This window comes from Dendropsophus ebraccatus, chromosome 14, assembly GCF_027789765.1.
Source record: "Dendropsophus ebraccatus isolate aDenEbr1 chromosome 14, aDenEbr1.pat, whole genome shotgun sequence".
NCBI lineage: Eukaryota > Metazoa > Chordata > Amphibia > Anura > Hylidae > Dendropsophus > Dendropsophus ebraccatus.
Window position 1 is genome coordinate 41,611,287 of NC_091467.1, and position 13,475 is coordinate 41,624,761.

A 13,475-nucleotide genomic window follows, 5' to 3' on the forward strand; every position below is an offset into this window, starting at 1 on the left:
AGGTGAGCGGCTGCCCACGGACTGAGAGGGGCCCTGGCTGCTGTCATTTTTGTTAGGTTAAACTTAGCTAAAATGACAACGGCAGGGAAGATTATGCTGCCCTGTCAGGGACCGTAGAATCTGCTGCCGGAGAGCAGAAGCGGCCCTGTTAACAGGTTACCAATGCTACACATTGGGGTAGGTCATCAGTCTGTTTTGTCTAAAAAAAGATCGCACATTAAAGCGAAGCACTTTGTTAGATCGGCGAGAAGCTTATCAGCTGCCTTGCTTTCAACTCTGTTTTGCTGCCTGATGCTCCTCCTCGGGTGTTGGGAAAAGCTGGATCCGGTGAGTTGAAAGCCACTTGCCAATTAAACAAAGTGCTTTGATTAGATGGGAGATTCACTTATCTCTATGAAAAAGGTCCTCCAGCCCTGGTAGTGCTGATACAGAATCTCCTCCACCCACCGGGCCTAGGTCCTGGGAGCCCTCTCCAAGCCGCCTATCAGACTCCACTGGCTGATTTGGTGTCTTTAAATTCAAAAAGCGTCCTCTGCATCTCTCCCCACCAAAGTGGACACAAATGCCGGCCTGCCTGAGCTTGGGGGAGCATTGCACAAGGAGAAGTGTCAGCTGAAGCAGCAGCAGTTGCCTACAGATGTTGGCAGTAGCTACAGAGGAGCATGAGTGAATGTCCTGCAGCTGCTGCAATGATCTTGTTTACTTTGTCCCAATGTTTTTATGGAAAAACCTCCCTTCCCACCTCCACCTAGAAGCTACCCAGCACAAGTGGCACCCTATATCAGGTTGCTCAGGTTGGTCTGGGAGCAGTGGTGCCAGGGAGGTAACCTTTAATGAGCTATAGTTTTTTTTAGCTCATTGAGGGTTAATTCACTGGCACCACTGCTCCCAGAACAATCTAAGCAACCTGATATATTCTGTCTACTACACAGCTGTAACTGCAGCTTAGCTTCTATTAACTTGAATTGGAGCTGAACTGCAGTTAAATATTACCACTTTTACCCAATGAATGGATACAGACTTCCTTGACTGTTGTGTGGCACCAAACAACTTTGTCCTATTTTTCCCCCTCTAAAACATAGATGCATCTTATTATCAGGTTCATCTTCTATAGTGAAAGATAGGGTACCAGAGAATAAAAGCATACTAAAAAAAAAATGCAATACCTAAGGCAACTAGATTAAAAGTACGAGAAATTAGCAAAAGTATTAGTCATCACGCATTCTTGTATGTGTGTATATATGTTCTGGACTGAAGTTTGCTTTCTACTCTTTTGCCACTTGGTGTCTCACTTTCTTCTTGTCGCACTGCTGAAGTTATCACAAGGGTTAATATGGCACTTATTATGTTTACTGTTTCACCATTCCTTAAGCTGAGTACCACATACCACAACAGCCTATCTCACGCTCAGGGTTAGGCCTTTCCAGAAGCTTCCCCACCAATGAGAGACAAGTCCTGTCTTTTACTCTAAAACTGCCTGTATGTCCTTAGGTGGGTGTTCAAGTTTAAAGTTAGTTGCATGAGAGAGAGAGAGTACTAAAGAGCCTGTTCCTACAGAAGTCCATTCCAGGGCCTGGCCTGGAGGTTGCCTGACAAGTCACACAATAGAGCGTGCGGCTCCGGCCACACGCTACATTGTCAGCTAAGGTGAATTGGGGTGCGGGCGCAATTCAGCACAAAGGGAGATCATCCAGCTGGTACTGCAGTATTGACAGGGATGATCTTCACAAACACCAGCCGTTCTGTGACCAGACAGTATTTTACGGTGTGTGAACATAGCCTAAAGGAGCAATTCGCTGGGTAACTCTTTAGATGTGACGTTAAAAGTTAGGTGAAAAATGTCTCTTTTTAATGTATCACTTATCCAATCTTTTTTCAAACAATTGTATTAGAGAAAAAATGAGAATTGTGCCCAATGTCCGCAAAATTTTGTGCAAAGCACAAAAAATACTAGTAATTTCCCCCATAAAGCTTAGGCCGTCATGATCTGGAACTGCGGTCTAAGAGGAGCTCTTGTAATACTGTAGCTCCTGTCTCAATAACAGGACATCGGTTCTAAATAAGGTTTGTAATCAGTTTAGATGTGGTATTGCATTGGGTCTGAATTTACCTTTAGCCATTCCTCAGCAATCACAGTATTATCATTCCAGCCCTTCATTGTTTCCTTTCCTTGGGCATAAGTCAGACATAATTAGATTTGTATACTGTAGCCTTAAACCCCAGTAGTAGTCAAACCCATCTGTTTCTATATTTAACCTGGATTAATTTCCAGCATTTGAAGATGCTAAATGGCAATATGTTAATGGTATTGAACATGTATAAACTAGGAGCAAACTATGTAATTGCAGCTTGAAAGTAATAAACAGAACATGTGCAAGTCGTGCCAAATTGTAACACAATCTAATGTTAATAATTTCCTTCCACCCAGACATGAATGGGTATGAACTATACTAGAGCCATATGACACAACAAAGAACAAAAGTGATTACATCAATCCAGCTTTATCAATTGGCTTTAACCCCTTAAGGTCAAAGCCAATTTTCATTTTTGCACTTTTCCGTTTTGCGTTTTCCACTTTATGTTTAAAAGGCCATAGCACTTGCATTTTTTCACCTAAAGATCCATATGAGCCCTTATTTTTTGCGAAACCAATTGTAATTTGCAATGACAGGCATTATTTTTCCATAAAATATGCTGCGAAACCGGAAAAAAATAATTTGCGCTGTCAAATTGAAAAAAAAAAGGAATTTTTGTTTTGATTTCGGGGAGTTTTGCATTTACCCCGTTCGCCTATGGTAAAACTGGCTTGTTATGCATGTTCCTCAAGTTGTTACGATTGCAATGATATGTAACATGTATAACTTTTCTTTTATCTGATGATCTGTAAAAAATTCAAACCATTGTTAACAAAAATATGTTCCTTAAAATCGCCCTATTCCCAGGCTTATAACGCTTTTATCCTTTGGTCTATGGGGCTGTGTGAGGTGTCATTTTTTGCGCCATGAAATGTACTTTCTATCGGTACCTTGATTGCGCATATGAAACTTTTTTATCGCTTTTTATTACATTTTTTATGGATTTGATCCGACCAAAAATGCGCAATTTTGCACTTTGGAATTTTTTGCGCTGACGCCGTTTACCGTGCGAGATCGGGAATGTGATTAATTAATAGTTCGGGCAATTACGTGCGCGGTGATACCAAATATGTTTATTTGTTTATTTATTTATATTTGTAAAATGGGAAAAGGGGGGTGATTTGGACTTTTATTAGGGGAGGGGATTTTTTATAAAAAAAAAAAACATTTTTACTTTTTTTTTTACTGTAACTAGAAGCCCCCCTGGGGGACTTGTATATAGACAGCACTGATCTCTCATAGAGATCAATGCTGTGTATATACACAGCAAAGATCAATTACATGGGTCATAGACTGCTTTGGCCTGCTGCAGGCCACAGCAATCTATTGCCGAGCCGGGATCAGCGTCATTGCAAAGCTGAGGCCCGGAACAGGCAGAAGAACGGATCTCCCTAACCGCGATCGCATCGCGGAGGGGGAGATCCGTCCCAATAAACACCAGGGACTTGCGGCGTAAAGCCTCTAAATGCAGCTGTCAGGTTTGACAGCTGCATTTAGAGGCTTAATTAGCCGGCGCGGCAACGGGACCCGCGCCGGCTAATAGAGGCACTGCCCGGCTGTACATATCAGCCGGGATCAGCGCCTTTCAGAGCGGGTCCCGGCGAGACCTCTCTCTGAACACCCCCAGCGGCACCATGACGTATCAGATACGTCATGGGTCGCTAAGGGGTTAAAGGGGTCCAGAAGTTTTCTTTTTAATCAACTGGTGTTTGAAAATTACTTCTTTTTACAAATCTCAAGCCTTCATGTACTGCATCAGCTGCTGTATGACCTGCAGGAAGTGGTGTATTCTTACCAATCGGCTCTGAACAGTTCCTGTCATGGACAGAGGTGGTAGAAAAGAGCATCACTGTGTCAGAATGGAAACAAAACTTCTCCTCCTGCAGGCCATACAGCAGCTCATAAGTACTTGAAGGCTTGAAATTTTTTAACTAAAAGTAACTTACAAATCTGTATACATTTCTGATCCAAGCTGATTGGTTGCTATGGGCAAAATAAGACACCTTTTGGTTTCGGGCATATTCATACATCTGGACCAAAGGCTTTTATACTTTATTCCACCTGAAAAGTTGGTGCAGAGCAACTTCCATTGAGTTCAATGGGATTTCCGCTCTGATCCATTCACATGCCAGGATTTCCACGTACAATGTTCCGCTGCAGATGTGTTTCGCGCCCAAAGAATTGACATGTCAATTCTTTGAGTGGATTTGCAAGATAAATGCTATAGAAGTCAATGGGTCTTAAATTCTTCTTGAATTCTGCTCGAATTCTGTCCAAAAAAAGACAGAGCTGATTGGGAGAGGAATTTCAATTTGTGTTTGATTCCCCATGCCTGCAGAAGTTGGATGCAGCATTAGGGAGTCCTGGAAAACATGAAAACATGTAGGCAGCATCTAACTTCTGCTGCTTCAGGGAATTAAAGTCACTCTGTACCACAATCTGAACCCCCCCCCCCCCCCCCAAAAAAAAAAAAAACAAAAAAAAACAAAAAAAAAAAACACTTGTACCTTTGGATAGCTGCTTTTAATCCAAGATCTGTCCTGGGGTCCGTTCGGCAGGTGATGCAGTTATCCCCAAAAATACAACTTTTAAACTGGCAATATCTGCAATATCTGTGCCCTAACTTTGCATCACCCCTCTGTCCCTCCTCCACACCCTCCTCATCATTAGGAATGCCCCTAGAACATTGTCTCCTGTCTGAACATTGCACAGGTGCCTTAACTATCCAGCCCATGTGCCTTGTTGACACAGGTGAGGAATAGGAGAAAATCTGCCTGGAGCATTCCTAATGATGAGGAGGGCAGGGAGGAGGGACAGAGAAGTTGTGCCAGTCTAATGCATACACAATCTAGGCCAGGCCGTTGGGCATGGGGCTGCAAGTTTAAAAGTTGTTTTTTTAGACAATAACTGCATCACTTATCGAACGGACCCCAGGACAGATCTTGAATTAAATGTAGCTATCTGAAGGTACAAGCAGTTTTGGGGGGTCAGATTGTGGGTGCAGAGTCACTTTAAACATAGAGCGTTTGGGTAATGTTGCTGAACCCGAACATTTTGACAGATCTGCTCAACACTACTTCCTTTCTGGGGCAGACACCAGACCAGGCACACTAAGTTTTCGTCAGCTTAATCTCAAAACTGACTATCTTACCATATTAAACCCTGATAAACAATGTCAGTAAATAAATTATTATTTTGTCAGACAGTCTTAATTAGTGATGATTGAACAGTAAATTGTTCGAGTTCGATTCAAATCTCGAACAGTAGTGAAGTTGAACTCAAACCCCATTAAAGTCAATGGGAGATGTTCGGGTTAATTTTGACACCTATATGTAGTAGGAGAAGCTGTAATTATCATCCGGAATAGTAAACTGGAAACATGGAACAACTTATAGCCTGAAATTTGGCTTTAAGAATGAAAGGGAAAAAAAGTGGGGGAAAAAATACTGCTAGAGATGAGCGAATAGTAAAATATTCGATAATTCAAAATTCAATTCGAATATCTCCCGAAATTCGTATATTCAAACAAATATTGAAAATACTTGGGAACTCCTCTGTATGAAACAGCAATACATCTAACCGATGAAGATTATTTTTTAAAAAATTGTTCCGCAATGCAGACTGTCAAAAATGGGCTCTGTACCCACTCAGGATAAATTTGACCATCAACTCCTCCAAACTCTCGGACTGATATTAAATACTACATGATTGATATTCTTGACTATCGGACTCATATTCCACATTATCAGACTGATATACCAGACTACATTAGTCATATTTCAGACCATTGGACTGATATTCCAGACTACAGGACTGATATTCCAGACTATTGGACTTATATTCCAGACTATAGGACACATATTCCAGACTATCGGACTGATATTCCAGACTACAGGACTGATATTCCAGACTATCGGACTGATATAACAGACTACAGGACAGATATTCCAGACTATCAGACTCATATTACAGACTACAGGACTCATATTACAGACTATTGGACTGATATTACAGACAACAGGACTCATATTCCAGACTATGGGACTGATATGACAGACTACAGCACTCATATTACAGACTATCAGACTCATATTACAGAATACAGGACTCATATTACAGACTATCAGACTCATATTACAGAATACATGACTCATATTACAGACTATCGGACTGATATTTCAGACTACAGGACTCAAATTTCAGACTACAGGACTGATATTCCAGACTAACGGACTTATATTACACACTACAGGACTGATATTCCAGACTAACGGACTTATATAACACACTACAGGACTGATATTCCAGACTAGAGGACTCATATTCCAGACTACAGGACACATATTACAGACTATCGGACTAATATTCCAGACTACAGGACTCATATTACAGACTATTGGACTGATATTTCAGACTACAGGACTGATATGACAGACTACAGGATTTATATTCCAGACTATCAGAATGATATTAGAGACTACAGGACTCATATTCCAGACTATCGGACTGATATTACAGACTTTTGGACTGATATTACAGACTACAGAATTTAAATTCCAGACATCAAATCATATTACAGACAACAGGACTTATATTACAGACTTTTGGAGTGATATTACAGACTACAGGACTGATATTTCCGACTATCGGAATGATATTACAGACTGAAGGACTCATAATCCAAACTACAGGACTGATATTACAGACTTTTGGGCACTATGTATAAATTGGCAAATCCAATATGCAGCCAGCAATACCACAGCTAAGTATTGCTGTGACTGCAATGCTGTCTATGGACAGGAAAATGCTAGTCTAACCTTGCTAAACACCCCACGAATCTCACTACCTATATCCAGGCCTGTATTTAGAGTTCATGCTGCCCTAGGCACCTTGCTTGCTGAGGCGCCCCCCCTCCCCCCCCCCCCCGGCACTGGCAGGTTACATGCATGGTATATACCCTGGCACTTGTGTGCCGCTCTGCTTGATGCCCACTATTCTCATCAAACAGACGTGATGGAGGAGGGAAGAAGGCCGGGAACGTCTTAGTTTGGGGACCGCTTCTGTCCAGTGTGGGACTGGGGTACCTGGAGCCCACCAATATAGAACCAGTTAAACACGACATGCTGACCCGCTCCTTTCCTGAATTCATCTGTATCTGTGACAAATCCCTACATTTATACAGCTCTCAGGGTATGCTGGGAGTTGTAGTTTCTCAGTGGACCACCCTTTAATAAATCACTGTGTGCAGAGTCTCCTGGTGGCTGCAATCTGTGGGTGACAATCATCAGCCCTAAAGGTCCAGCAATACATCTGTCTACGCTGTACTACAACTCCCAGCATATCCTGAGGGCAGCAGACTGTCAGTAAATGCTGGGAGTTGTAGTTCCTGCAGCTGTTGTAGTTGGGTCCTAGGTGCATTATACACTGGATACTTTGTGGGAGATCAGAATACGGAGATCTGTGGGGGCTCAGTGTAGGGAAGTGACCCCACAACATCACTAATGGGGGATAAAACAAACAAAAACATCTCCCCCTATCCCCTACTAGTGATGTTCTGGGGTCACGTCCCTGCACTTAGCCCCCACAGATCTATGTATTCTTATATACCACAAAGCATCCAGTGTATAGGACCCAACTACAACAGCTGCAGGCACTACAACTCCCAGCATATGCTGAGGGCTGCAGACTGTCAGTACATGCTGGGAGTTGTAGTGCCTGCAGCTGTTGTAGTTGGGTCCTAGGTGCATTATACACTGGATGCTGTGTGGCATATAAGAATACATAGATCTGTGGGGGCTCAGTGCAGGGAAGTGACCCCAGAACATCACTAATAGGGGATAAAACAAAAACAGCTGGGGGAACTGAGGAAGGGAGGCAGCTGGGGGGGCTGAGGAAGGGAGGCAGCTGGGGGGGGGCTGAGGAAGGGAGGCAGCTTGGGGTTGGCTGAGGAAGGGAGGCAGCTGGGGGGGGGGCTGAAGAAGGGAGGCAGCTGGGGGTGACTGGGGAAGGGAGGCAGCTGGGGGGGACTGAGGAAGGGAGGCAGCTGGGGGGGACTGAGGAAGGGAGGCAACTGGGGGGGCTGAGGAAAGGAGGCAGCTGGGGGTGACTGGGAAAGGGAGGCAGCTGGGGGGGACTGAGGAAGGGAGGCAGCTGGGGGGGACTGGTGAAGGGAGGCAGCTGGGGGGGGCTGGGGAAGGGAGGCAGCTGGGGAGAGGGCTGAGGAAGGGAGGCAGCTGGGGGGGACTGAGGAAGGGAGGCAGCTGGGGGGGGACTGAGGAAGGGAGGCAGCTGGGGGGGACTGAGGAAGGGAGGCAGCTGGGGGGCTGAGAAAGGGAGGCAGCTGGGGGGGATGAGGAAGGGAGGCAGCTGGGGGGGGACTGGGGAAGGGAGGCAGCTGGGGGGGCTGAGGAAGGGAGGCAGCTGGGGGGACTGAGGAAGGGAGGCAGCTGGGGGGGACTGAGGAAGGGAGGCAGCTGGGGGGGGGGCTGAGGAAGGGAGGCAGCTGGGGGGGATGAGTAAGGGAGGCAGCTGGGGGGGACTGGAGAAGGGAGGCAGCTGGGGGGGCTGAGGAAGGGAGGCAGCTGGGGGGGATGAGTAAGGGAGGCAGCTGGGGGGGGACTGGAGAAGGGAGGCAGCTGGGGGGGCTGAGGAAGGGAGGCAGCTGGGGGGGATGAGTAAGGGAGGCAGCTGGGGGGGACTGGAGAAGGGAGGCAGCTGGGGGAGACAGGGGGGAAAAGCTGGGGTGACAGGGGGAGAGCAGCTGGGGTGATGGAAAGGGGGAGCAGCTGGGGGTGGCAGGGGCAGGGCGAGAATCTGGGGAGGCAGGGGGAACAGGGGAGCCGCTGGGGTGGCAGGGAGAGAATGGGGGCAGCTGAAGTGGCAGAGGAGAAGCTGGGGTGGAAGGGGGAGAAGATGGGGGGTAGATGGAGAAGCTGGGGGGGCAAGGGGAGAAGAGGGAGCAGCTGGGGGGCACAGGCAGGGGGAGCAGATGGGGGCAGTGGGGGCAGATGGGGGCAGGGGAGCAGATGGGGGCAGGGGGAGCAGATGGGGGGCACAGGCAGGGGGAGCAGATGGGGGCAGGGGGAGCAGATGGGGGCAGATGGGGGGCACAGGCAGGGGGAGCAGATGGGGGGCACAGGCAGGGGGAGCAGATGGGGGCAGTGGGGGCAGATGGGGGCAGGGGGAGCAGATGGGGGCAGGGGAAGCAGATGGGGGCAGGGGGAGCAGATGGGGGGCACAGGCAGGGGGAGCGAGAGGGGGGCAGGGGGAGCAGATGGGGCAGAGGGGGCACAGGCAGGGGGAGCAGATGGGGGGCATAGGCAGGGGGAGCAGATGGGAGGCACAGGCAGGGGGAGAAGATGGGGCAGAGGGGGCACAGGCAGGGGGAGCAGATAAGGGCAGGGGGAGCAGATGGGGGCACAGGCAGGGGGAGAAGCTGTGGGGGGAAGAGGGAACAGCCGGGGGAGACAGGGGGGAAAAGCTGGGGTGACAGGGGGAGAGCAGCTGGGGTGATGGAAAGGGGGAGCAGCTGGGGGTGGCAGGGGCAGGGCGAGAATCTGGGGAGGCAGGGGGAACAGGGGAGCCGCTGGGGTGGCAGGGAGAGAATGGGGGCAGCTGAAGTGGCAGGGGAGAAGCTGGGGTGGAAGGGGGAGAAGATGGGGGGTAGACGGAGAAGCTGGGGGGGCAAGGGGAGAAGAGGGAGCAGCTGGGGGGCACAGGCAGGGGGAGCAGATGGGGGCAGATGGGGGCAGGGGAGCAGATGGGGGTAGGGGGAGCAGATGGGGGCAGGGGGAGCAGATGGGGGGCACAGGCAGGGGGAGCAGATGGGGGCAGGGGGGGGCAGATGGGGGGCACAGGCAGGGGGAGCAGATGGGGGCAGTGGGGGCAGATGGGGGCAGGGGGAGCAGATGGGGGCAGGGGAAGCAGATGGGGGCAGGGGAGCAGATGGGGGGCACAGGCAGGGGGAGCAGATGGGGGCAGGGGGAGCAGATGGGAGGCACAGGCAGGGGGAGCAGATGGGGCAGAGGGGGCACAGGCAGGGGGAGCAGATGGGGGCAGGGGGAGCAGATGGGGGCACAGGCAGGGGGAGAAGCTGTGGGGGGAAGAGGGAACAGCCGGGGGCAGAGGCAGACTAGGCAGGTCCCCCCAAAGTAGCTTCGGGGCACCCGGGGTGAGCTCCTTCCGACACACGCTGCTTCTATCTCAGGACGGCAGCTCACCCCTGCAGCCCCGCGGTGCCCGAACTTCTTCCTGCTGCAGTGCTCGTGACGTCATCGCGCCGAGCAGGAAGAAGTTCGGGCACCGTGGGGCTGCAGGGGTGAGCTGCCGTCCTGAGATAAAAGCAGCGTGTGCCGGAAGGCTGCACAACGGCGGCGGCGTACCCCGCACCCAGCCCCCACCGGCCCCCCACCGGCCGCGGACTAGGTACCCGTAGCAAATACGGCCCTGCCTATATCACTAATCTCACTACCTATCTGTCTAATCAAAATGCCAGCAGGCAGGGAAACAATGAGACACTGAGTGAGCGGAAAATGGCGTCCAGAACGCAGCACAGTGAGTTTTATATGAGATGGTCATGTGATTTTAGCAGCTTACGCCTACATACGCCTACACATCAGCACTGACGTTTCTAATACTTCTGTGTGCTCTGCACTGATTGGCTGGCAAAAAGGCGCTCAAACGCTAACTCGAACACTAACTGAAATTAACAGTAAAACGTTCGGTTTGAATCCGAGAAAATCGAGATGTTCGAATAGAACCTAACTTTTCTCGAACAGTTCGATCAACACCAGTCTTAATGAGCTAGTTAAGTTAGAAAAATATTCCTCAACTCATTTTATTCTCTGTAGACTGATTAAATTACACAAGGGGTCAAAATGTGCGTTTAATCTCAATGTGATCTGCACTCAATGCATCTCTTCAATCATAGGCTGAATAGAGTTGTTATTTTCAGCTCTATGCAGAGAAGTGAGCTACATCTAGATGAAGCTCTTAATTTCCGTAACATTCACCACCACAAATGGGGAAGGAGCATTACAGTCCTTTCATTTAAAATTATAGCGTTTTAGCTAGATATGTGTGAATGAAATGCCGCATTAACATCTCAGTAATAAAAACACAAAACAGCTGGTGCCTAAGGGTCCCCCAATTAATATGACCACACCAAGAACAAAGTCACTTATGCAAATCAAACCATAAGGTTAACTTGACTTTAATTTATGTTAACTCCTTATGGTGAGGAAGATTTATCTGACAGATTTGTGGTGTAAACACAATATTAGGGTCCTTTTACACACATACAGATATCTGACAGATTTATCTGGCAGATTTTTGAAGACAAAGCCAAGAATGGATTTGAAAAGCGGAAAAATCTCAGTCTTTCCTTTATGACCTGCTCCCTGTTTATAGTCTGTTCCTGGCTTTGACTGCAAAAATCTGTTGGATAATCTGTGTACTGTATGTAAAAGGACCCCTAAGGATCCTCGCTCTTGTCACTCCCCAAAAGCCTCACCCTAAGGCTGGGTTCACACTATGTATGTTTCAGTCAGTATTGTGGTCCTCATATTACAACCAAAACCAGGAGTGGATTAAAACCACAGAAAGGCTCTGGCCACACAATGTTGAAATTGAGTGGATGGCCGCCATATAACAGTAAATAACGGCAATTATTTCAATATAACAGCCTTTGTTTTAAAATAACAGCAAATATTTGCCATTAAATGGCGGCCATCCACTCAATTTCAACATTGTGTGAACAGAGCCTTTCTGTGTTTTTAATCCACTCCTGGTTTTGGTTGCAATATGAGGACCACAATACTGACTAAAATATACGTAGTGTGAACCCAGTAATGGTGCATTCACATGTCGCTCCAGGGCTGTTGCATAAAACCATCAGTGGATTATTATGCTCATCAGTACTATGTAGAATTCGGGGAATACAGGATTTCCCTGCATATAAGACTACTTTTTAACCCAGAAAAAATCTTCACTAAAGTCAGGGGTCATCTTATACGTCGGGGGTCATCTAGGGCAGGTGCTGAAGAGCTTCGGAACCGGACTGGAGAATCTGCGGTCGCTGCATTCGGTGAGGCGAGATGAAAAACAGACGCATCCCCACCGTATGCAGAAACTATATGAAGGGCAGGGCAAGTTGCTGGCGTCCGGGTTATGGAAAAAAGATATACGGTATAGTGGCGCTATACTCAGAAAAACACACCTTATTTACCCGCCTGGCCGCCCCTTGGATACTGCCAGTATTACTGTACCTCCTTCTCTGGCTCTCAGATCTCACTGATGTCTAATTTTTTTTTTATTAATTTTTGTTTAGTGTGTGTTGTAAGAGGGGTAGTATAGGGCAAGTATAATCCCAAACTCTCTATTTTAACTGGAAAAGTTGGGGGTTGCCTTATACGTCCAGCCGTCTGATACGCCGGAAAATTCGGAATGTCGTTTCCGTGTTGAACTAGGTAGTTCGTCACTGGACTTTGTATTCTTCGCTCTCCCCAAATTACTGAAAGGTGGCTGAAAAACAGTTGCACATTCGCTCAGGATTTTAGGCAGCAGAAACCAAAAGGCAATCATTGAGGGATGAATGCACTATAATTAAGGCAAGGTAACATACATTTTAGCAACATAGGGTTGCTGGTAATAACTTTAGAAGTTTCTTATATCATGTTATATCCTCTGTAATAGATATCCCATCAAGAACCCTTCCTATACCTTTAAGCCACTCCAAAAAAAAAAAAACACATATCACAACAAATACCCTATCAGGAACCACTGTGCGAGCTCTAAGTACACTTGTGCAAAATATTATAAATAAGTTATACTGTATACAGTAGGTATTCTGCAAGGAAAGTTGACCACTAAAATATGACCTTGTGTTCCTTCAAACTAGAGTGCAGCTAAAAAGATAAAAACTTACCACAGAAGGTTTCCGGAAACGGTCAGCTCTAGCTCTGAAATATGCTTCATCAAATGATGAGTGGCTGCCCTTTATTTTTTCAGACAGGTTTCGATATAGGCGTTTGGCTGCATTTGGTGAAGAGGGGGCACTGATTTTTTTGGATTGTGTAAGCTGTAGATTTTGCATCTGTTGTGTCATGATTGCCTGGTAAAACAAGAAATGGCAAATGTTATGGTTGGTGTCAAGCTCAATGCAACTTACTGTACATATAACATACCAGCATGAAAGGAATTCATATTATAGAGAGGCACCAAACAATAAAATACACTTTAGATGTCCGTTTTATAACAATTGCTAAGTGCTGCTTAGTGATGGCGATCCAATAAAAACGCCAGTCATTTTGACTGTGTGCGAACATAGTCTAAAGTGGTTAC

The 13,475-nt window shown here is 47.2% G+C and overlaps 1 protein-coding gene across 1 annotated transcript in view; it reads right to left on the minus strand.

Annotated features, from left to right (window-relative positions):
* Nucleotides 1–13,239, minus strand: part of ANKFN1 (ankyrin repeat and fibronectin type III domain containing 1) — a 288,330-nt gene extending 275,091 nt beyond the window's left edge. Inside the window, exon 1 of the mRNA XM_069953139.1 lies at nucleotides 13,060–13,239. Coding sequence (XP_069809240.1) covers nucleotides 13,060–13,239 — 180 coding nt within the window. The remainder of the gene's footprint in view (nucleotides 1–13,059) is intronic.
* Between the last annotated feature and the right edge of the window lie 236 nt (nucleotides 13,240–13,475).